Source organism: Thermobia domestica, chromosome 3, assembly GCF_964235325.1.
Source record: "Thermobia domestica chromosome 3, izTheDome1.hap1.1, whole genome shotgun sequence".
In the NCBI taxonomy this organism is placed as follows: Eukaryota; Metazoa; Arthropoda; class Insecta; order Zygentoma; family Lepismatidae; genus Thermobia; species Thermobia domestica.
Window position 1 is genome coordinate 63,318,505 of NC_137456.1, and position 25,147 is coordinate 63,343,651.

The 25,147-nt window shown below is 36.1% G+C and overlaps 1 protein-coding gene across 1 annotated transcript in view; it reads right to left on the reverse strand.

The window, feature by feature from the left end:
- Positions 1 to 2,563: 2,563 nt before the first annotated feature.
- The window catches only part of LOC145681812 (uncharacterized), a 48,894-nt gene continuing 26,310 nt past the window's right edge, over positions 2,564 to 25,147 (reverse strand). The window contains exons 2-3 of the mRNA XM_081753419.1: positions 16,990 to 18,288; positions 2,564 to 3,894 (exon numbers count right to left, since the gene is read on the reverse strand). Coding sequence (XP_081609545.1) covers positions 2,621 to 3,894; positions 16,990 to 18,262 — 2,547 coding nt within the window. The 5' untranslated portion in view covers positions 18,263 to 18,288 and the 3' untranslated portion in view covers positions 2,564 to 2,620. The remainder of the gene's footprint in view (positions 3,895 to 16,989; positions 18,289 to 25,147) is intronic.

The window sequence follows — 25,147 nt, forward strand, 5'->3', positions numbered from 1 at the left end:
AATCATATCACTAATTTGTTATTTCCTAGACTTAAAAAAATAAAAATTCACATGATATACAAAAAGTAATTGGAAAGCAAAATGCGCATGCGATGCATGTGCTTGTTTTCGATATTTATTAATAACTGTATTGATATCCATGCTGACGAACTAGGCTACTATCAGGCGCAAGGAATTAGTCACTTGCAGTCGATTTCTGTATTTAGTCTTGATCCCCGCCATCGCTGTTGCTTGCATTTTTCTATGTCTTTAAGGAAGTAACCAGGGCTCTGCGTAACCATTTACTGTATTGTTCACCTCATTAGAAGGAAAAACTTCTAGCGACCCACCGAAAAATCGACCCGCGACCCACCAATGGGTAGCAACCCACACTTTGAGAAACGCTGCTATAGCTTATACGTTTCATATATATCTCCGTATATGATTCCGTGTTTGATTCCTGATGGAGCAACCTTGAAATTTGAGCACATTATAATATCTTGGATTTCTCCTTAAACTGTAGGTTCATATCTCATGTAGCCTCGATGCTGAAACGAACGCTAAACTCCAATCAACTACCAACATTTTATGTATATGTATAAAACGTACACCCTGAAAGTAAGTGTATGTTTTCGTTCATGGATACGCATCGTTCATTAGATAAAGGAAAATGCAATTAAAATAATATAAGTTTAGGTTTAGATTTAAAAAAAAAAAGAGGAACCTACTTTTACATCTTATTTATTTATTGTCACGATCTAGCCAAAACGTTAATGTGAACGTGATTTAGAAATGTTTAAATGTCATTTAGAAGATGACAACAAAATTGAGCAATTTGATTAAATATTGAAACACGATTCATTTTTTTTAAAAAAAATGAAAAAAATTGTATTTAACTAGTATGTTAATTTTGATTCAAACATGTTAGACATTTTATATAAAGTAAAATATACAATAATTTTTGCAGATAAATTCAATAGATTTAGGATCTAATACCTGTACTTAGGGTATACATACATATCTTGTTTTATTATTTTAAATGATACGGGGTTCGATTCCTGGTGGGAGAGCACATAAAACTTAATTACAAAATCATTCATTTTCATTGATAATTCGTCTTCTTTAGCCTAAAAAGCATAACTGTGAGACGTCAAACTAAAAAAAAAAAAAAACATTAGCTTTATCAAAAAGATTCTGGTAATATTTTCTTGCAAAAATTTACTATTTTTTTAATAAAAAAATATTTTTTCATAATTCTAAAAAGAGTTTTATTCACATCAAAATAAGAAATAAACTTTAATAATAATATGTTAAATCCAAAATTATATAATATAAGTACACATATTTTTAGAAAATGGTAAATTTAGAATATTACTATCGGGTTTTACTGTACATTAAAATGTTTGATGTGAGGAGAACATTTTATATTAAAACTTGGTTTTATAGCTTATGATTCCAGTATGATGCTAATACATATTTTGATATTCCGATATTATATTTTATATAGTCTGTGGAAGATATCCGACAGCGAACAGGTAACTTTCCTTTTTTAGCACTTCTATGTAGCTTATTTAAAATAAAAGTAAAGATCTATCATATACATTATCTTTGTGAATGTACTATTGAATGTTGCTTCTTGTATCCAATTCATAACCACATATTGATCTTCGCAATACATTCTTGTAAATTGGAAAAAGTAGTTAATAACAGTTCATAAAGTACAGAATATATTTAATGTGTAAAGCAAAAAAAAAAAAAAAAAAAAAGCTATATATCTAATGCTAAAAGATGTTCTAAATATCTTCAGATTAAAAGAATAAACATAGGTGATTCAAGAATTATTTTATTTCTTCGTTGTGTTTTGAATCAGTAGTTTTGAAAAGGTCATGAATCAGAAAAGTACAGTTATGAGAACATAAAGAAAAATCTGTTTGATCTTTGAAAATTCTGGCAGATATGAAATGATCGACCTCTGAGAAAGTAGAGCTTTCTTGTCATTGAACGAGATGAACAACTTGTTGTGAGCAATTGGTGTTACAAAACAAATAAATAAATAAATAAAAAGTTGGACTAAAGCAAAATCGTCATTTTCTGACTCATGATCTTTTCAAAACTACTGATTCATTTAGTGTTAGCTCCTTAGGGTCGACCTGTAGCTTAATTGAAGGTAGAACTTTAACGATCATCAAACCGCAACTAGAGCACTAAGCGGTGACGTTATTATTTTGGTTTGCGAATTAAAAAAAAAAAAAAAATCGCTGTCTCTCCAATATGGTGTTTACAAAGGTCTCTATTTAGAAAAATCGTCCCACAGCGAATCAAAATAGACAGTATAAAAAGAAATAATGTTTAAGTATCTATGTTGGATGTTAATGTATATCCACCTACATAAAATTAATAATTTCTATAACGTAAATTACGAATATTACAAACTTCTGCTAAGAAAATGGTTTTAAAAAAGCATTACCCACTTCATAATAGTACTGATATTTCTCTATATGCATTTTATTACAATTCAAAGAAAGTACTTATACAGATTACACATCACAGTAAAAATTATACATACATATTAATAAATTCCGCTATTGGCAAGCACATATTAATACATACAGTGCATATACTTAAAGAAACACACAATATTTTACTTGTCATATTTCTTCTTCTTTCCGATGTATGGACTACCAAGTTTATTGTAGGCATCTGGTTTTTCTTGATTTTGTTTGTCTTTCAAGAGCTGTGACGGTGACAAGATTAATGTTTCTTCTCTTTTACCAACATCACTTTTTCTATTTAAGTCTAAAATCTTGTACTGCGAATGTTCTTTGTTCTTAGGATTACTTAAGTCATGCTGCGATATAACGTCTACCCATTTTGTTCCGATTTGCAGCTTCTGTGTTCCAATAATTGATGCTGGTCTCTTTCCTCGCTCCTGGACTTTTTCTGTGTGTGCGGAAGCCAAGCGAAGGGTACGCATGTAGCTGTCAAATGACGTAATATCTGAAGTATTTTTTGATGTCATTTGAAGCCACTCTGATTTCAAAATCTTCTCTGTTGTCAACCTCTTTTCTGTGTCAGGTTCAAGAAGACTTTTAATTAATAATTTTAGTTCGTTACTTAACAGTGGTTCTATCTTACTTCGAAATTTCCACTTTCGTGATTTTTGCTTTATTAACATATTTTTCACATTGGTTTCATCAAATGGCATAGCTTTATTTACCATGACATACAATATAACGCCAATGGACCAAAGATCAGCTTCCTTCGGATTATAAGGCTCTGCAGAAACAATTTCTGGAGGAGCATAGGATAGGGACCCGCAAAAGGTGTTACTCAGTACACTTGTTCCATCATCTTCAACACAATAGCGAGCAAATCCAAAATCAGTGAGTTTGACATTAAAATTTGAAGAAATTAGAACATTCTCACATTTTAGATCTCGGTGAGCAATGTTCATATCATGGAGATACTTAAGAGCAGATGTTAATTGCTTGAACCAGATTCTGGCTTGGTCTTCTATCACTGCGCCGTAATTAGCAATGAATTTGTACAAATCTCCATTCTCAGCATAAGTCATGAACAGGAAATATTCCTGCTGAAGTCTCAAAATACTGTGAATCTTAATAATGTTGGGATGTCGAAGTTTTCCTACTATTTCAAGTTCTCGAGGAAAAAACTTAGTTCTAAATTCGCGTGGGGCTTGGTTCAAGTTTACAACTTTGCACGCTAAAACATCTACTCTTTCAGTGTTCCGTCCGCCATATGAATACTCCGCCATATACACCTTTGAGAATGATCCTTCGCCTAACATTCGAAGAAATCGATAGCCATTTTTGGAAAGGAATTGTTCCTTGGATGGTACTTGTTTTATTTCGTTATCATGTGCTGCTAACATCAGTAACGGACATTCTGCGTTACCTAAGATATAAAACGGATTAAATGTTGGGAGAATAGAAGAACTTAAAGGGAGAACAATAAGGAACTAGTAATACAATGATTGGTCAATAAGTCCTGCATGTTGGAGCATAACTACTATATTTTTAACAGTTTCAAGTGAACTTTTACCAATAGTAATACAGTTCTTCAGCCATAAACACTAAATTTTATTTATTTATTTACATACCGGGTATTTTGCAGTGATAGCCAGCCGATAAAAAGACTATTTTAAGCAGCATGCTGTATTCGAATTCCTTGTGAAAAGTGCTATGGTAATTCACATGAAGTTAAAGTATGTGTAAAAAGATGCTTGTTTTGATGCTATCAATATCCGTAGATGGTTTCGATATTTCAAATTTGGCGAAATAACCATCAGTGACAAACTCAAATGCGGAAAATCTTAATCAATAGTAACGAACACGTCAATTGATTCGAAATGACAGGGTTATTTTCATATATACCATGATGGAAGTCTTACATTCTTCCAAAAAATAGTGTATTTAGCATGAAAAATGCATTTGGTTACAGAAAAGTATGCGCCAAATGAGTTCCCAAGCTCTTTAGAAATGGTATGATGGCTCAACGAAAAACACTTTGCCAGGAACTTCTGGAACCATTGACAAATTGCAAAGATGGCTTCTTCAATGGTGTTGTTATAGGAGATGAAACGTGGATATACTTCTAAGATCCTTATTTTAAACAACAGTCCACTGAATGGTGTCACAAATCATCTCCAACAACAAAGGAACCCAAACATTCGAGATCAAAATGCAAAAATTATCGTGATCGTCTTCTGGAACCGAAATGGGGTGGTTTTCATATATTATATGGAATAGGGTGTAACAGTAAACAAAGAAAGGTATTGTAAGACATGAGACAAACCGAACACATGGGTGAATAAGAAAATAAAATACAGACGGTAACAATGCACCACGATAATTCCAGACCTCACACAGATCAAAATTGACGAACTCGGGTGGACAATAATACCTCACCCACTATACACTCCATTCCCTTCCAATTTTTATTTTGTTTGGAAACTTTAAGATTTATCTTCAAGACAAACAATTCAGTTCAGCTTCTGCCCTCAAAACAATAGTACAAACTTAATTTTAGTCCCAATGTGTGCTGAATTCCTTTCAGGGTGTATTTCAAACCTGGAAGGACAAGTGGGAGAAGTGGATTCAAAATAAAGATGGATAAATTGAGTAATCAGAGCTTAGGGAGAATACTCTGAACTATATGTGTAAATAAACTTTTTTGAGTATATCTAATATTACGCGTTTTATTGGAAACAGGTATTGACTGAGCTTTGTATGTACCAAAGTCATTCAGAATAAAAGGAACGTTTTGGTGTGAAACACAAACAACAAGTGGCGTGTGCAAAAGATTTATGGTACAGAAACTACATACCTTACTCTACTCTCCAACATATTCATCATACACATTCAAGCACTTACAATAGTGTGATACCAATTTTTCTGAACTGTTCGCATAAATGTATTCAATCATATATTACAGCGTCTTCATCACGGATGTCTCTAGCGGGGGAAGGCGTTGTTAGTCATGTTTTAGCTAAATTATTGCAAAAATAAATAAATAAGTAAGTAAATAAATAAATAAGACGGGAAACTAGATTCCAATCATTTTCTGTTTTATTTTTCTTTAAAATCTGAATCTAAACCTATATATATTCTTTTAATTGTTTCTCTTTATCTAATGGACGGTGTATCCATGAATTAAAACATACACATACTTTCAAGTGGAATTTAGCGTCCGTTTCAGCACCGAGACTATATGAGACATGAACCTACAGTTTAAGGAGGAATCCAAACTATTATAATATGCTCAAACTTCAAGGCTGTCCCATCAGCAATCAAACCCGTGATCCTGTGTATCACAGGCACGCGCATTATCAACTAACTATGCCAGTGGGTGGAGGGAGATATATGAAACTTATAAACTATAGCCTAAAAATGGTTTCGTTAGCTTCACTCCAAAGGCCGCTAAAACTTGTCCTGACTTCATCCATCAGTGCAAAGCAAGTTTGTAGGAAGGATTTCTGGTTATCACGGGATGCTACTATGAAGCCAAGTTAACGATTCGGCAGGTGCCTAAAAATTGTAAAATCAACTATCAGCAACACATCTTCATAACAATTTGTATAGAATATCTACCTTGTTTGTATGAAAATGCAATAAATCAAGTCTGTATGCATATGAGTAAGGCCTCATCACATACATCCTGTTCTACACAGAGATTTGTGCAACAGATGGCGGCAGAGACCGGCGCGGCATACAGGTTATTTCCTTCTAGGACATACCAGTAAAATTACCTAATGCCAGTTCCATAGATTTCTGCTAAATTGGGCTATTGAAAAGAACATTTACATACCGTCGTGTTACCACTGCCCGTGGCCTTTGGTAAACCTGCTCAAGATTTCCGTTCCTGTACTTCAATAAAGCCTTTTACAACGGAAGTTACGGTGCTGCAGAGCTATTGCCAAGACACATGAAACTCACATCAAGGGTAACTGATGCTAATCCCGCGGTTTTTCTGAAGGTAGGTGTGACGTCAAAATCGGACACATATAGCCGGATCAAGCGTCTGTATTTGCTTTTCAAACGATATGGATGCTGTTGCGCAATTTGAATAGAAATTTAACACGATGTCAGAAAATATTTTTTTAAAAAGACAAGAAAGAAAGAAAAAGGTTAAAGCAGTGGTGACGAAGTTGGAGCAATGAAAATAGAATAGTGGCTAGTTTTCAATACTTAGGTACTATTATTAACGAATGTATGAAATGTAAACGATAAAATAAAAGGAACGTGAGAAATGACAAAATATTATAAAGACGATTCTGGTCATATAATGATGAGAAGCACACTATGTGAGTTACTGAATGAAAAGATATGAAAAGGACTTACTGTTAGACGTCGAATATTGATTTGTACTAAAAAGAAAAACTGTACTTTAGTTCTCCGAAATCTGTATGTTGAGGACACTGTTAAAAATATTTTCTTAAATCTGAGAAACCGTTTCTTATCTGTGCACTGAGAAAATCTTTTCTTAAAAACAAGAGTTTGAAACTCTTATTAGTGAAAAATGAAGAGAAGTAGATGAGATTGTATAACGCGGAACGAAAAAAATATATTGTTACTTTCCTTATGAATGAGAATTACCAAATCCCATTTCTAAGAAAATATTTTCTCGGTGCACAGATAGGAAAGAGTTTCTTAAATTCAAGAAATTATTTTTAATAGTGCAGAATAGAAAAAAAAAACTAGCTGATTGGAACGACAAACCAATAAGAGGATTAGAAGTAGTAGGGGTAAAACAAAGAACGTGAAATAATGAAAAGATATTAATATATTGTCGGAGGAGAAGAAATTTTACTTTGAGTGACGCGGTAGAAAATATGATGGAAGGAAAACAAGGAAGGTAAAGAAATATAAAATTCATGGATAATATTGATGATACAATTCCTCTCTCAAGACAAAGTTCCCTAAGGATCATAGTACATGAAAGCTTTCAAATATGTAGCAAGTGATCTGCCAGTGATGGAAGAATACAAACAATATGATTAATTGTAGCCTACTGGTACAGTCCCGATCCCGTTAACTCAAGTAGTTTCCCCTAGCTGGTGTCTACATGCATTCATTGTTCTAGTTGTCCCCTTCAATTTTTTTCATGCCAGAGACTCCCATGCTCCTTTTGTTCATCAACGACCCTCTCAGTCAGTGTTGCCAACTCTAGTGATCTTTCAATATATCTTAATTTTCAACTTACCTACTGAACTACTTGATGAGTTTTTTAAGTAATAAATTTCCTTATATTTACGCTAGCAGTCATAGAAAATAGGCTTTTAGCTTCCGAAACAATCTTTCAGAGACTAATAGACAACAAACACCACATACATTTTTTTAAATTTTGTATTGCCTATATTCACTAATTTAAATAGACAGATGTAAGGTGAAATCTTCATATTGTGTTGTTACGTCTAAATATCGCTAAATTTTAAGAATCATTCTTGATTGCTAGAAAAGCCCGACCATTTTACAGAGTGTACGGTTCGAAATGGTGGACTATCGAAACTCTACTGTCTTCTTGCCTCTACAGCAACTGTATTATGGTGAGAAATTCTTCTCGACAGTCAATGAACCTCAAGACCACGACCTTCGAGTGGGCGGGGCAACCGGGGCAATGGCCCCGGGCGCCGAGACGACAAATCAACAAAATTCAAGGAATTCAGGAGATTATGTTGGTAAATAAAACTTTTTTTTTTAAAAAATAATGTTAATTCAGATATTTTAATAATGATAGGCCACGGATAAGTAAAACTACCGCTGATGTACACTCATGTCCAAAATTATTGTCGTATGTTTATAAATATGTTGTTCTAGGAATATAATTTGATAACGAATTCGCTCGGTATTTCTTATAATGTTAGTATGTGTATAATCGACAAAGACAGGTATGTGGATAAATTTCAAGTAAAAAGAGCAGTAAATAAGAACAATAAAACGAAAATAAAACTTTCTTGTCCATTTAGCAACATTTTGTTTTATTCATTTTAATATTCGTATTTTTAATTCTTTTCCTATGAAATTTACCACAAATTTACATTTCACGATTATACACATAGTATCAGTATTAAAAGTACCCTGCAAAATCATTATCAAATTATATTCTTACAAAAGGACAGTTATAGATATACGACAATCATTTTGGACATGAGTGTACATAAAACATCGTCTAGGATTATTCAACTGGAACTCTCTCCAGCCCACTGTGAGAAGAGTTTTTACCTCGGAAAAGTGACCGAGAGCTGCTACTACTTACTTCTTATCCGTATGACAATTTGGTACAAACTGAAGAAACGTCAGTAGAATTCAATAACATTTCTTTATTCCTATTCCGTCCAAGAAATGCTCAACTAATGCCACAATAATTGCAATACTACAATTATCTGCTTAGTTTGAAACCACTTCATAATAATAACCGGTTAGAATCACAAATACAACTTCGCACGTACTTTCCAATCAATAACAGAATAAACATTTTTTTCAGTCCTTCAATTCTGTACTAACCTTATACAACAACTATCTTTATTAACTATAAGGGATGTAGCCATGGAGGGAGCTCTAAGGTCTCCCGACTAATATATATATATATATATATATATATATATATATATATATATATATATATATATATATATATATATATATAAAAGAAATCTTTATTAATATCTGTTGTACATATTTGCTCACAGGAGAATGCCATTTGAATAAAGTATGTATATGTCATTATGAAGTTAATTTTACTCACTGCTATTTTAATTTATTAGTATTTTTATGTTACAATTAATAATATTTTTACGTTATCATTAAGAACCATTATAGTTTTTAATGATCTTTACACTACATGTTTTGGAACAACGTATAGTTAACTTCGTCTTGCAGAACAAACATTAACAAACGTACATTTTGATTTTGAACATAAATTATAATTGTAGGATTGAGTTGAAGCAAATATAAATAATTACAAATGTCACCTGAAAAAGTTACTTTAGTATTTTAACGCTATGATAAATTTACTAAAGAATTTATGTGTTCATTGCAAGGAAAGAAGTTTGTTTTATTATTTTTTTAAGCAAAAGTCAGAAAATAGCAAAGTTTTTTTTATCACTTACACATTGGGCTTTAATATTTGTATTGTTATTCGTATATTCTATGCTATTACTATGTTGATGTGTATGAAGTTCAAAATAAACAAGAATACCACTCGATTTCAATAATTCAAAACCTGTTTTCATTAACTTTTATGTTTTAACAACAAGAGACATTCACTTTTTTTTTTAAATGACTTTACATTATGATTTTATATTTCATATTTAAATCTAGGAGTACAAAATAAACTCTGGTTGTTTCTCAAAACACATTGCGGGGGGAGCGCCTTGGAATTCTCGCCCCGGGCGCTTACAACCCACGCGACTGCCCTGCTCAAGACACACTACATAAATATTTTCAAAACAAGGTGTTTTTGACTCATTCACTGATATAAATATTATATGTGAAGTGGATATAGAACTATATCTACGTATGGGATAACATGAGGCACGGCCTGGGGCGATATATTTCGAAGGATATAATTTCTGTGACGTTTCTTTTCATACTTCCATTCTGGAAATTATAAAAATCTGTCGGCAAGCACTGATATTGAAGGGACGTCATTTTCTAATTGCAAAAATGTTAAATACGAGCTTGAGGAGATTTAAACAAAACCAAACAAATTTCTTTATTTAAGTATCTCAGAAATTCCTTAATGTACATATAAATTGGTTCTACGATGTTTTATTAATTTTAACGATATCAACTATGCTGAAATTTTCGACCGTTTGCTACTGATATTTTGAATAGCTCAATTGGAAACGCTGTTAACTCCAGTTTGCTTCAAGTAGCTATACGGTGCTGACGTGAACTTGAAAACTATCGAGTTGTAAACCCTGAACATGGGTGACATAATTGAGAATCCTATCTACTGTGAGGTGCGGAATGTGATTTTTTTTTTTAATTTTTATTTTTACTTGTTCTGAAAGCTGAAAAGTCTCTTTATCTGCAAAGTACTTTCCTACAGGCTGGTAAACTGAAAGATGCTTTGATACATTGATGGCAATAGGTTACAACGACAACGGTGTAGAACTGGTATCACGCTATGATAAGCACCTGAACATTTATGCTGAACATGCTGAAAAGTATTTTAAGTAAAATATTTTATCGTATATATACATTTCTATTTACTTTATTAATTTTGTAAACGCTCAATGTTTATTGGTTTCTTAAAATACAATACGGTCAACAACAGCCAATATTGCCAAATCAGTAGTTCTCCTAAAAAATCTGGTGGTTTTGCATGTTTATTTGGAGGGAGTTTGCAGTCTGGTTGCTAATTAATCATGAATTACTTTTCGTGAAAGTACAGTAGATTTTTTCTTTTAGTAATGAACTGGTTGCCTGGTGCATGGGATAGGTGCTGATTGCCACGGGTGCTGACTGCCACAGCCAATTATTGGTGCTGACTGCCACGACTGTCGCTGATTGCAAATATGAAGGTGCTGACTGCCACGAGCCTGGGAGAAACTGTATTTGGAAAGAGAGGAATTAATCCCTCATACTAAATTTATGATTAATTAATTAATTTAGTAGGGATTAATTTAGTATCATCACAGCAAATCTATGTGGCATCCTATAAGTTACAAAGTTACTCACTAAGTGAAACGACATACACTTGGATGTTTATAAAGGGATGGCCTTTTCTGTTATATGTACAATTTGCACATTTCATTGTTTATATTAATTGTTTTATTGTATTATTTAAGGGATATGATGGTCTGAAGCCAGCTGACAAGGGTGTTTGGGAGAAGCACTCGCCTGCAGAGAAATAAGCATGTCATTTGAAGGACCAATTCATGCTGATTACAACAGGTAATAAAACTCCTGTACGTTGAGAACTGTTCGAGATATTCAGCTTGGAAATTTATATGAGAAAATGGGTGGATGCACGTTTCAATGCGTTAAGTATTCTCACCCATGGCGAAGCCTGATGGTTTGAAATTGCTATTGCTTGATCACTGGGGTCCATTCACAGACAAATTGTCCATTACAAGTTGCATGATGGATGGCAAAGACCTAATGGTTAAGAAGATACCAAAGAATTGCACACGATTTGTGCAACCATTTTATGTGTTTTGATTCTAATCAATCAAAGATTATGGCAGGAGATTTGTACATAGTATGAATCTTCTTCATCTGGACGTTATAATGTACTAACGAAACAATCAAATAAAGTTCGTGTCCATACGAATCACTTCCGATCACCGCGATACATTGGATTGTTTCAGTTTGCGTTCTGCAAGGCAGGTTACGAACAAATTATAGGCCTATAACTTTTGAATCACTTATCGAATTTGCTTTTTGCTTTGGTTCTGCGAACTGTTCTCTTGACGGATGCAACACAATTGCACATATAAAATGTTCATGGTGCAAGGGAGTATTTTGCCTGCGTCATTTCTTCATAAACAGAAGAACAACAGTGATCAATTTTCATCTCTAACCTATGATTATTATGAACAATGTAATGGCTAATTATATCTAACAAATCCGTTAGTTATTGCGAAACACTTTTTTTCTGTTACTTCCGATAGCTTTCAATTCGTATGTCAATATTCGTTACTAATTATGTTGTACTTAACGCGTATAAATGCGTATATCCTTATTTTCTAATATAAACTTCCAAGTTGAATATCTCGAACCGTTCTCAACCGTACAGGAATTTTATTAGCTTGTTATAATCAGCATGAATTGGGACTTCAAATGGCGAGTGCTTTCTCCTGAACTTCCCTTGTGAGGTACAGCCAGCAATGCTTTTTTGATGGAACTTTCAAGAGCTGCTCGCAACAATTTGCACAGCTGTACACAGTTCATGATGACATAGGGAGTTCAAGTGAGAATACATAAATCGTGCCAATTTTGTACGCACCGCTGCCTGACAGAACTGAAAGTACACTCATGTCCAAAATTATTATCGCATATCTATAACTGTCTTCTTGTAAGAATATAATTTGATAATTTTGCAGAGTACTTTTAATACTTATATTATGTGTATAATCAGGAAATTTATATTTGTGATAAATTTCATAGGAAAATAATTATAAATACGAAAATCATAATGAGTAAAATAAAATGTAACTAAATGGACAAGAAAATTTTATTTTCGTTTTATTGTTCTTATTTACTGCTCTTTTGACATGAAATTTACCACATACTTGTCTTTGCCGATTATGCACATACTAACAATATAAGAAATACCGGGCGAATTCGTTATCAAATTATATTACTAGAACAACATATTTATAATCATGTGACAATAATTTTGGACATGAGTATACATACAGAGACCTGTTTACCTTTGTTAGGCGTTGGTCTGAACAACACGATCCTAAGGATCATCTAGTTTCTTTCATGCTTCTTGGCGTCCGGTAATGTTACGTCTAGCAACTTTCTCTCAGGCTCGTGGCAGTCAGCACGCCATCGTGGCAGTCAGCACCTTGATATTGGCAAACAGCGCCAGTCGTGGCAATCAGCACCAATAATTGGCTGTGGCAGTCAGCACCCGTGGCAGTCAGCACCCCACCGGTGCATGCAACCTTGCTCACTGACCCCACCTCCGCTCTTTTCGACGAAATGGTGACTCAAGCGACCTGATATTTATAGCATTTACAGTATAGTTACAATATGACGTAAAGGTTTGTAAGTTTGGAAAGACAAATTTAAATAATAACAGATATTATGTAGTAATGATTAGAGATAAGTTGGAAATATCCTATATTTGTGGTTAAAAAATCCCAAAACGATGTTACATGACCTCTTATTATAAATTTTGGCGGACCAAGATGACGGACTTCATGGTGGCTACCAAGATGATTCTACACAGTAACAGATGTGTATTTACTTCCTTTATGCCTATCCAAAATATGGTGTCACTCCCTTTAGCCGTTGCGAACTTAGAATTTACCTTTGTCTCATTTAGGATGCATTTAAAATTTGAGGTCGCCATTTAATATTATTCAATCGAGCTTCTCTTTCCTAAGATGAAAACATTTTAGGGGTTGAGGTTCGAAACAAAGTTGGAAGTCTTAAAGATAAGGACTTATATAGATGGTTATCGCAATAACAAAAACCCTTTTAAAATGCAAGTACCAGATTAACATGGCATTGAATCACCTTCCGCCCTCAGAATAGCCCTGATGAGAATATCTTTCCATTTACAGTGCATCACTCGGAGGATGCAGGCGGAAATCTGCCTCGGATTCGTGTCTTCAAAATGGACCACAAATGTTCAATTATGTTCAGTTCCGGAGGTTACGTATACCAGAAGAGTGCTCAACTTCATCCCAATATTTCTCGAACCACGCCGCAGCAGTTCCAGCTCCAGCTGTATGAATAGACGCATTATCATCCTGAAATATGATGTCACTGACTTGGGTGACAATCACTGGGAGTGACGTGGCCAGTAAGCATCAGCACAGAACCCACTGAAAACCAAGATATTGCGACCCGCAGCATCACAAAACAACCACCATACTTCACGGTCGAATGAAGAAAATGCTGATCATACGCTTCTTTGGGCGCCCGATACACGTATAACACGGTCTTATGTTTGGAATAAGGGAGCAATGACTCATCCGATTATGTCACTCGTAATCGGCAGTCCATGTTGTAGTTCGCGGCACCATTGTAGTCGTGCTAAAACGTTTTGATTCCTTATTAGGACTTTCGTAAATGCAATCCGACTCGTATCTCCGTGTCATGTAAGTTGCGGCGAACTATGATTGTTGACATAGGCTGTGCGGGCCGCTGCTTGAGTTCCTACGCCACTTGCACTGCAGTCGACGGTTTGAGTGACAATCCACTTTAATGCTTGGCGGGATCTGTAACTGAGGATGTTCTTCCATCATTATTCCTCTTCGCCGATATGGATTCACCGTCAGGTTTGTAGACTGTTATGACTTTGGACAGTGCCTCTCGCAACATACCCAACATCACGGTCGCATCACAAAATCGAACGCCAACTCTTTGTCTTCTTTGGGAATCAGAGAGGTCGTCCATTTTACACTATCACTATCTGGTTAGTTCACTGCACACTTTTGTTCTACTGCTCCTCACATAATACGGAACTTGTTCTAACAAATTACTACCAACAGCCTTGCGCTGCGGTCGCTGCCTCACCATCTGGTTTGTTTCCAACTTCAAGTGTTTCCGTTATTATAACCATACATATAAGGTGTTCTACAAATGGAGCCCACTGACAACAGCATGCCATTCCTCAGGTCAAAATAAACCGAAAATGCTATATAATGTATACCCTGCGAGGCCTCCTTCAGCCACTATGAGGAATCAAAAATGTCGCTATGTGGTAACGTCATTGATGAAGTTCGAACCATTAGCATTGCTCTATGAACCAATCAACTAGTTAGAACGATTGTTACGCCAATAGATGGTGCTGGTGTCAACGTCTATTTTCCATCTGGAAAGGATTTATGTAACTGCAGGTATTTGATGAATTGGTAGATCATCTCTATGGTTCTTTATCTGCAGTGTTGTCACATAGTGCAATTTGCGTCTCTAGACGAGGACCCGAAAAGTATACAATTATATACAGTATATTTCCGCTACAGTATATATTTTGGTGTGTAGAATAGGGCGTATAGGGGTTTCAAAACAACACCGACAACGTTTTGGAGGTGATTCCTGACACTAAGATAAGACCAAGTATAGACCAACCTGGAGGCACGAATGCTTTATTTCGGAGTTATAGGGTGCCGAAAACATAAAAATATGAACTTTAGAGATTCATAGTTTCAATACTATGGGACCTACCGTGGTCGGGTCAAGACTTCACTTAGGAACTAATATGTGGGCTATCCAAAAATAATGTTTCAGAATCCTGAGGCACTCACGCAACAATTTTTATAGAGGGAGTTTGGCTAGGGGCATATAATGCGAAATACTCACCAACTACCTCTATAAAGTTGTTGCGGAAGTACCGCAGAATTCTGAAACATGGATATTTGGATAGGGCACATGATAGGTCCCATGGCATTGTAGCTATGGACCCTTAAAGTTCATATTTTCATGTTTTCGGCAGCCTATAACTCCGAAAGGAAGCATCTCTGCACCAGGGTTGGTCTATACTTTTTGTCTTATCTCGGTGTCAAGAATTACCTCCCAGATGTTGTCGGTGTTGTTTTGAAACTCTCTCTCTCTCATATATATATATATATATATATATATATATATATATATATATATATATACAAATATATCCCTCTTCATATCTTTCTAAGCGTGATTTATAATACACTGATTATTATGTGATAAAATATATGATAATAGAGCTTTACTTATATTAAAATAAATAAGTAAAATACTCCGGGTTTGATCCTCGGTGAGGGAGATTCTTTTTTCGTTCCACTGCGACTCTGAGGTTCATCCAGTCTCTGTAAAACGGTTATCTGTGAGATAAAACTTCAAAGTACTTCTGGATTTATCACAACTTCCTAGTTAGTATGATCAAATACATGGCAGTTATCACAAACATGAATTTCTAAGAAAAAAAGTAAAAAAAAAAAAAATGCCCTAATGAAAATTAGAAGATTACTATTTTAAATGACAGTATGTAAGCTTCTAGGGATATCAGGGTATGCTATCGTTAGCGGCCAAGCGTGGTGCTGAATACCATGACCTTTAAATTTGTCCACGAGACGAGACAGAGCTTTCCAATAAAACAGATATTCATTTCAAGATGAGACAACACCATCAAGATGCCTTTTCGAGAAAAGACTAAATCCCGTCTCGAGGGCAACACCTGCATAAATGCCGAAGTCGGGGGAGGCCATTTATAACCTGCCTCGAATGGAATAGGAAGGGGGGAAATAATACATTTAGTTACTTACTATGAAAAAGACTACTTTAAAAATATCAAATGTCTCCATTAAAATAAACGTCGTCTGAGATTCAACACCGTGTATCTCCAATTTTGGCGAATTTGGGTTTTTGGTACCATTATAATCAGTATAGGATGACGCACAATCTGCCTATATCACGACAAATGACTCTGTTATTCCCCTCAAAGTAATACCGCGTATATAGAGGCTGAAGCTAGTTTTTAAACAGTTTTTTTTTTGTCTCTCCTGTGAAATTAGCGAAATGTAACTTACCCAGTATTGAATTTCAGACGACGTAAAATTATTTGATCTATTGAAATGAGATCGGAAGTTAAACTTTACCTTAATACAAAATCAACAGTTAATCAAGTAATTTTTAAAACTCTTGTTACTATACACATAAAAGAATTTATTTATTTAATATGATTCCGGATTAGTTGTTAACATTACTTCAACAGTTGTGATGATTGCTTGTTCATATATAGTAGAGTTTAATTAATTATTATTACAAGTGTCTTCTCATGTGGTTGACTTTCTGCTTACAATTATAGAATATTTTTTTCCCTTTTAACTAACACCTTCTGCATCACCTTCCACGAGAGTCTGTATATCACCTGCCCTCTCTTCGGTTCTCTTGAGATTCATGGGAACACCTTCAGCAGTATCTACAGCCTCTTTCGTTGGATTTCCTTTGGATATTCTACGCGACGTTGGTTCTCCAGTTGATTCTTTCAGGCTCTGAGCGTCAGGACCTCGAGATGCCCCAGACTCTTCCCTTGTATCACGTGGCGGCGCTGATTCTGCTCTAGACTCCCTGACACTTGACTCTCCTTTAGTGGATCTTCTCGAAGTCTCACCATTGGTGTCAGTCTTCTTGCGACCAGGATCTACCGAGGCTAAAGCCGCCTTCGTCCCTGATGAACCATGTTCCACGGTCAACCTCTTCCTTTGCGGTACAACATACATCGGAGGATGTGCGTTTAGCCATTCCGAAGTAAGGATTTGTTCAACGCGCCAACGTTTTGTAATGTCTGGTTCAAGCAAATTGCTTACAACATGTTTAACTTCATCGCTCAAAATATCTTTGACTTTACTGCGAAATTTCCATTGTCTACCAAGTTGTTGATCGTATAATTTTTTTACATTCGTATCATCAAACGGCATTGCTTTGTTTATCATGATATAAAGTACCACACCAAGAGACCATACATCGGCGTATTTTGGATTGTATGGGCAACCACGGATAATTTCCGGAGCTGCATACGATAGAGAACCACAATACGTATCACTGAGAATTCTTTTGGATTTGCTGTCCACACAGTACCGTGCAAAACCAAAATCGGCCAATTTGACATTAAAATTGGCAGTGATCAAGACATTTTCGCACTTGAGATCTCTGTGAGCGATATCCATGTTGTGCAGATATTGAAGAGCTAGAGAAAGCTGCCTAAACCACACACGTGCCTGATCTTCGGCAACAGCACCATTTTTAATAATGAAATCCAACAGATCGCCATTTTCAGCAAAACGCATAAAAATGTAATATTTACTTCGGCGCTGAAAGATGCTGTGAACGTGGACGATATTAGGATGATTTAATTTCACTAGTATCTCCAGCTCACGGGGCAAAAATTTTCTTACAAAATCCCTGGGCGCTCGAGCTGTGTCTATCACTTTGCAAGCTAGTGTGCTTACTTTTTCTGTTGCCTCAGGGCTACAATATTCCGCCATATAAACCTTCGCATATGATCCTTCTCCCAACTCACGAAGAAGTCGGTACCCTCGTTTGGAGAGAATTCCCTCCTCAGAGGGTGTCTGGCTGATTGTCAACTCATGCGTCATGTGTCAATTAGGTCATCCTTTAGTTCCTACAACAAGAAAAATAATCATAGATAAGAGTAAAATCGTGTTAGCATATAGGTCTATTAGTATTTAATTATTATATATATTAAGATTCTACAGTTATTATAATATTTCTACAATTCGCAATGCTGACGAAGATTATGAATCCATAGATTTGTGAACTTTACAGGAGAAATATCTAATGTTGTTTCAAAGAGAAATGCATTAATCAAAATATATGGGGATTTTTACCTCAGACGTCCCTAATAATGTAGCAAAGCGTAATGGAAAGTGCAAAATTTTTAACCGCAAATTAAGCCATAAAGAAGCCACGTGAAGACAAAGTTCCAGTACAAAGTAAGTTCATAATTTCCTCTTATACGTGTCCTAAGTATACGACAGTAGCTTTTAAAATGTACAGAAGCAATAGTTAAGCATTATTTTTTTCTACATTCTTATTCACGTGCATACCTACCGTCACTGAAGAGCCCACCACTTCACCCCGTCCTCCGATTTGGTTAGCCCCTTAATTTTAGTAACCAACTAGCACAGGTTGCTTTGTATTTTTGCCACTGTAGTTTGTATGGCACACACGTCCACACGCTGTATTTATAAGTTACTATAGTCATAACTAGTGCACAACGTTTAAGCCCTCCTAAAGTGAATCTGCACCCAGGAATCCAACTTCTTTGATAAGAAACAGGGCTCACTCGGGGAAGTAATGCTCCTGGAAGTAGGAACTAAATACACGATTCTGATTGCTTGGCGCTATCCATTTCTTGGAACGTGGCGTACATATAGCAGAAATCAAACGCTTGCTGCTGTTGGCTCTCATGGCCGAGCGTTCTAACACAACGTACTGATAACGGAAATCGCTTTTGGTGTGGGTTCAAACCCGGCCTATGGAAAGTTTTTTTTTTAAATTTCATAACACTTTTTCCATTAAAATAAGATGAAAATAATACTCCAAAAAGGACTTACTTACTTTTGTTCAGATAAGTAATAATAGCAGGAGGAGGAGGAGTAGTAGGAACGGGTTAGACGCCCCGCAGGGCTCGTTTTGTTCCACCTTGACCCCCCCCCCCCCACACGATGTAAATTTTGTGACCAGCTTAAAACAGCTGGCTAGGGTAGTTATTTCCGGGAGTATTACTCTCCCAAGCGGGCCGTTAAGAAACGATGTTTCAAGGTAGTAGAAGTCGATTTCCTAATGAAATAGTACATAATTTATCTATGGATTCATGAACTACGTCTGCACCTAATACCTTAATGCGCCAAACTAGTTCAGAGAAATAAACGGATATTAAAATCCATAAAAATATAACGAGGCACTATTCAAGTGAAATTATCTTAAAACAAAGCATTCTTTCTTGAGATGTTATTTTCAAGCTAGCCAAATGACTGTGCTATGATTGCCAGAGCTCAACATTTGAACATCCAACTAAAATAAGCAATAAGTGATTCAGATGGTGGTTCATATTCCCTTCCTCTATTAGGCTTTAGTTTTATCCCCTTTCTTTTGTGATATCCTTGTTAAGTCTATCTAATAATCATTCTCTGTTGGTTGTTTTGAAATTGTATTAGAATTTTTGCTTCAATTGATTAATTCATTTATATTTCCATCCTTTGTCAGCAGCTGATTCATTGTAATAACGCAGTTTGAGTAGGGGAAACCGGAGTCAATAATAACGCGGGTCAATTGTAACATCGGCGATCATTTGTAGAAGTGAGTTTCGAAAGATTATTCACGATGTCAATGCAGTCATTCGTACAGTCTGTCAGGAAAGTAAATGTACACCTGTTTTTTGAGTCTGGCATTCCTGCGCTCCAGCCATGGAGAATATGAGAAATCAATCAAATGTTTACTGACGGACAAGAAAAAAAGCCCAATCTGAATAAGACATTGCAGAGGGGCACAAGCTGTGAATACGAATAGTACATAGTGTAAATAAAGGACGGCATCGAAATAGAAAGCCAGAAACAACAGCTAAACGAAGAAAAAAGAGTAAAAATTGTCGAAGTAGGAACATAAAATACAAATACCAGCAAATACGCCAACAAGTAAACGTTTATCAAGCAATGATCTTGGTGTAGTGGTTAAGGTACTGGCTTACAAATGCAAAGGACGTCAGTTCGAATACCCTGCAAGGAGATTTTTTAAAAATTTTCGTTAATAATGCATACAGCTCATGAGAGATGGTAAAAGAGGTCGTATTTAGTCTTTCGTAGCAATTATTATTGGTAATGTTTAGTACTGATAATACTTTTTGTCTTTGCGTATTGCTTTTATTCTTGTCTTCATTACGAAAGAGAAGAATATCCGAACAAATGCCACCAAAATTCCTCTTATTTTGAATGTAAACGCCATTTGCAATTAATAAAGAACAAAAATTGAACGTTCCGACGTAGCTGTAAAAAGTAAAAAAAATGGAAGTGGAGGGGTTCGAACCCATACTTATGGCCATTAAAAATACAATCACTACATGCCTTAAACCTCTCAACTACGATTTCTACGTTGAGTACTGGGAGGCTTGTGTTTAGATTAGGCTGGTCAATACGTTTTGCAAAGAGGCCCGGTTTAGCTCTGACGCAGCACGGGTGCGAGGCACTTTTGCCGATCATCACCCTCTGAAACAAAAACCATTTTCAGTTCGAAAGTTTTTCTCTTTCTCCCTCTCTCTGTCTATCTATCTATCTGTATATATATATATATATATATATATATATATATATATATATATATATATATATATATATATATATATATATATATATATATATATATATATATATATATATATATATATAACGCTTTTTGTGACTGCCATTACCACCGTAATTTTCAGCGGATTGAAACCAAACTTGGCACAAACATTAATTGTTCAAATATCTTAAATGAGTTGTTAACCAGAATAATCATATGAAAATGTTCAAAATGGCGGCCCTTCAAACTCTTAAAAAGTTCCAAGGGAACCACATTTTGCCCATAAATGGGTATTCACAATGTTTGAGTGACTTTTCCTCTTTTACTTAAATATTTGTATGCAGAGAATTATCCTCTGTTATTGAAATATAGACCCGATTAATCACCTAAAGGAGGTTCACGCCCTTTCGCTACGGTCAGTTTATTTTGCAGGGGGAGTGGATATTTTCCTATCGGAACAAGACGATTGTTAGTGATGATATGAAGTCACACATTGAAAGTGAAGTAACTTGTGAAGCGTGTTATTAGAAAGAAATGAAATGAAATATTTCAGTTTTACGTCCCATGGTTATGCCGGTTAGGCTAAAGGAGACGGTGATTATGAGAAATGAATGAACAGTTATCACTTCCGTGGGTTGTACACTATGATTCTTTTTCTGGATGTCGACAATGTTCTTACATGTACTACGTAAACCTACATGCTATAGTTACTGTTTAGTTCACTAAATAAAGAAAGGGATATAGAAAGCAAACATGTCGCGTCAACGAGATCGATCAGAGTTGAAAGAGGCGGAAGCAGATGTGTAGTAATACAACAACTTTGGTTAAATTGATAATTGATTATGTAATAGATAATATCACAACTTTATGGGAGAGCAGGGAAAGACTTACTAACCCTATCATATAGAAAGCTGTACTAACCCGATTATATAGATACAAATGGATGTAACTGTGAGTACTACAACTTGGATTTAACGAAAGCCATTTAGACATTCAGTTGTTTGTAGGGCTGTATATTTACTAAAAGATAAGACACAATACAATACGTCATACCTCAGCTTCCAGTAGCTAGATACATGTAATTTCTGGATAAATAATGAAACTAATGTCGGATTTTAATACATGACGTATTACAGGATACAAAATGCTTTGCATTACTTGTGTGTTTGTAGACAGCTATTAGTTTAGTATTCTGAAAGGTTGTGTGTAAACTAGGGATAGCCAATTCCGGAATTTTTATTTTCCGGACTTCCGAAAATAAAACAAGACAAATTCTGGAATTCGAAAAAATCCTAACGTAACCAGACTAAAAACGAATCGTTTACCGCGTAGTGATCGCGGTTCAGTGGTCAAGGCGCTTGATCAGTAATCTGGAAGTTTTTGTTTCGAATCCACGTCAGGCAGTTTTCTTTTACACTGCTCCACAAAACTTAAGCAACCCGAGAGAACGTGGTATAAGTGACGTGTGGGGCCTATTCAACACTGGTTAGTGGCATGCACATACACAGAGACACACAGGCAAAGCGAGCACCCACTCTATCGCATAAGCAGCACCGTTGCAAGCGCGATGAACAAATTATGCCATGAGGCGTACACCACAGCCCAGTAGTGCCCCAGGCTCCAAGCATTGAGTTAGTGGTTCCTGTGTGGGGTACACACCTTGCAATGGCTGGTAGACGACATTTAAGTGAATTTCAACGCGGGCGAATAATTGGGCAGTTGGAACTGGGCCGATCGCAAGTGGAAGTGGCGCAGGAATTCAATGTGAACAAAAGTGTTGTGTCGAGACTGTGGAGTCGCTTCCAAAATGGGGGTGAAGTCAGTAGACGTCACGGAGGAGGCCGTCCGAAAAAGACGTCGGGCATCGATGATCGATTTCTGAGAATTTCTGCCAAACGTAACCGTCAAGCGTCATGCTTTCAACTGGTCAATGAGTTGTTTCAGGCTACAGGACAACGCCTGAGTCGTGAAACTGTTCGTCGGCGGCTCAATAGAGCAGGACTGTATGCAAGAAGACATGTTCTGTGTGTGCCATTGAAACTTGAGCACAAACATGCGCGTTACACATGGTGTCAGGAACATGTTGTATAGGGGGAACACCAGCGGGCGCGTGTCATGCTCTCCGATGAGTCGAGATTCAGCCTGTCGTCTGATTCTGGTCGGATTTAGTGTGGAGAGAGCCAGGAACACGCCATCATCCAAACTTCATTGCTGAACGGCCGTCCTATGGCGGTGGTTCCATTATGGCGTAGGGTGGAATTATGCTGGATGGGAAAACGGACCTCCATATTGTGCAACATGGCATTTCGATAACACAACGGTACCGGGATGAAATTCTCAATACACACGTGCGCAATTTCCGCGGAGCATTTGGCCCAGACTTCCTGTTCATGGATGACAATGCCCGCCCACGCCGTGCACATCTTGTGTCCGAGTATCTGGAGAGCGAAGGCATTACGCATATTGCATGGCTTGCATATTCGCCGGACTTGAATCCCATCGAGCATGTGTGGGATGCTCTTGAGCGGCGAATAGCGCAGCGCAGTCCACCAGCAAGCACTCTCCCTGACCTGCAAACAGCTCTCCTCGAGGAGTGGCGCCATCTGCCGCAAGACTTGATCAACACTCTGATTTGCAGAATGGAGACCAGATGTTGTGCCTGTATAGCTGTTCGTGGTGGTCACACGCCATATTCACTGCCTATGCCCTCACACAATCCAGCTTCACCTGTTGAGGTATCGTTCTGCTGAACTTTTTGGTCAATCTGTACATCCTAACTGTATTGTTCGTCTTCACTTGTGTTGCATTGTGCATCTGGACCGTCTGTTTGTTCATTATACTTGGTGCAGTGATCGTGTCGTTTTATTTTCTGCCACTTTCTTCGAGTTGCTTAAGTTTTGTGGAGCAGTGTACTTTAGAATTTTTGATTGTGATTGATCGGCGATGACATACGTTTTATTATATTCAGATATTTGAATACTTGGATGTTTCAATACTCGAACTATCAAATCTTCAGGAATAATAATAGTAATAATATTATTATTATCTCGTAGATTAAAAGCTAGGACCTAATTATCGCTCAGGTCATACCATTACAAGCAGAAACGTGACATTTGAGAAGAATATTTCGGTTTTGTTTAAAGAGAGGAATTTCTCCCACGAGAAGAGGAATTTCTCATCTCGTTTCTAAAACAAGCATAATAACATGAAAATTAACATTTTACATTCGAGACGGGACAAGGCTAACTCACATTATCGTCTCGCTTTGGAGATGAGAATCGAGACGAAACGAAAGGTATCGTAAACATTTCTCGTCTTGTCTCGATTCTCGAAATAGTGTATGTCCATTCTTTAAATAACAATTGGTCTGTAGACTGAATCTTATCGGCTATTTTGTTACTTTGTATTTCAGAGCTCATTGAATTATGGTCTGTGTAGGTACTTTTGTAGCAAAGCTGTTATAATTACATCTGCATATCCTAAAAACTAGTTTATTATATGCCTTACTGTTGCGTGATATTCAGTTATTTTTATTACAGTTATTTTCCTTAAAACATACAGTAGAATACTTTCTACATAAAACTTTAGTGGAACGCTTTAGTTTAAAATTTGGGTAGTTGCAGAGGTGTGTCTTGAAGGTACGGAACCCCTTCCCCCAAATCTGTACTTTTAAGTAAGTTTTGTCAAATTTTAGGGCAAATTTAAAACTTTCAATACCATTATTATTATTATTATTATTATTATTATTATTATTATTATTATTATTATTATTATTATTATTATTATTATTATTATTATTACTGAAGTGTTGTGAATTGAATGGTTCACCCTGTTCCACCCAGCTCCTGCTGCCATTGTGCTGGACAAACACCGTGTGTGTAGGTTTTCTATAGGTTCCGCTTCCTCCCACTTTCTTTATTTCAATATTTTTTTCATTCTCATCATCGACGTCTTCTGTAGCTTAGCTTGCATAACCATTACTTAAACATAAATTTTCTTAGGGCTCTTGTGAGTTAAGTAGCCCTACTTTCTACATGAAATTTGCCTGGAAAAATTTCGTTTAATATTTAGCTAATTGTAGGGACGTATGCAGAGGGTATGTCCTGATGATCCTGACACTTTTCTTGAATCCCGACAATTTTGTGACTTTTGTCTAATGCTAGGGGCGATTTTATAATTTT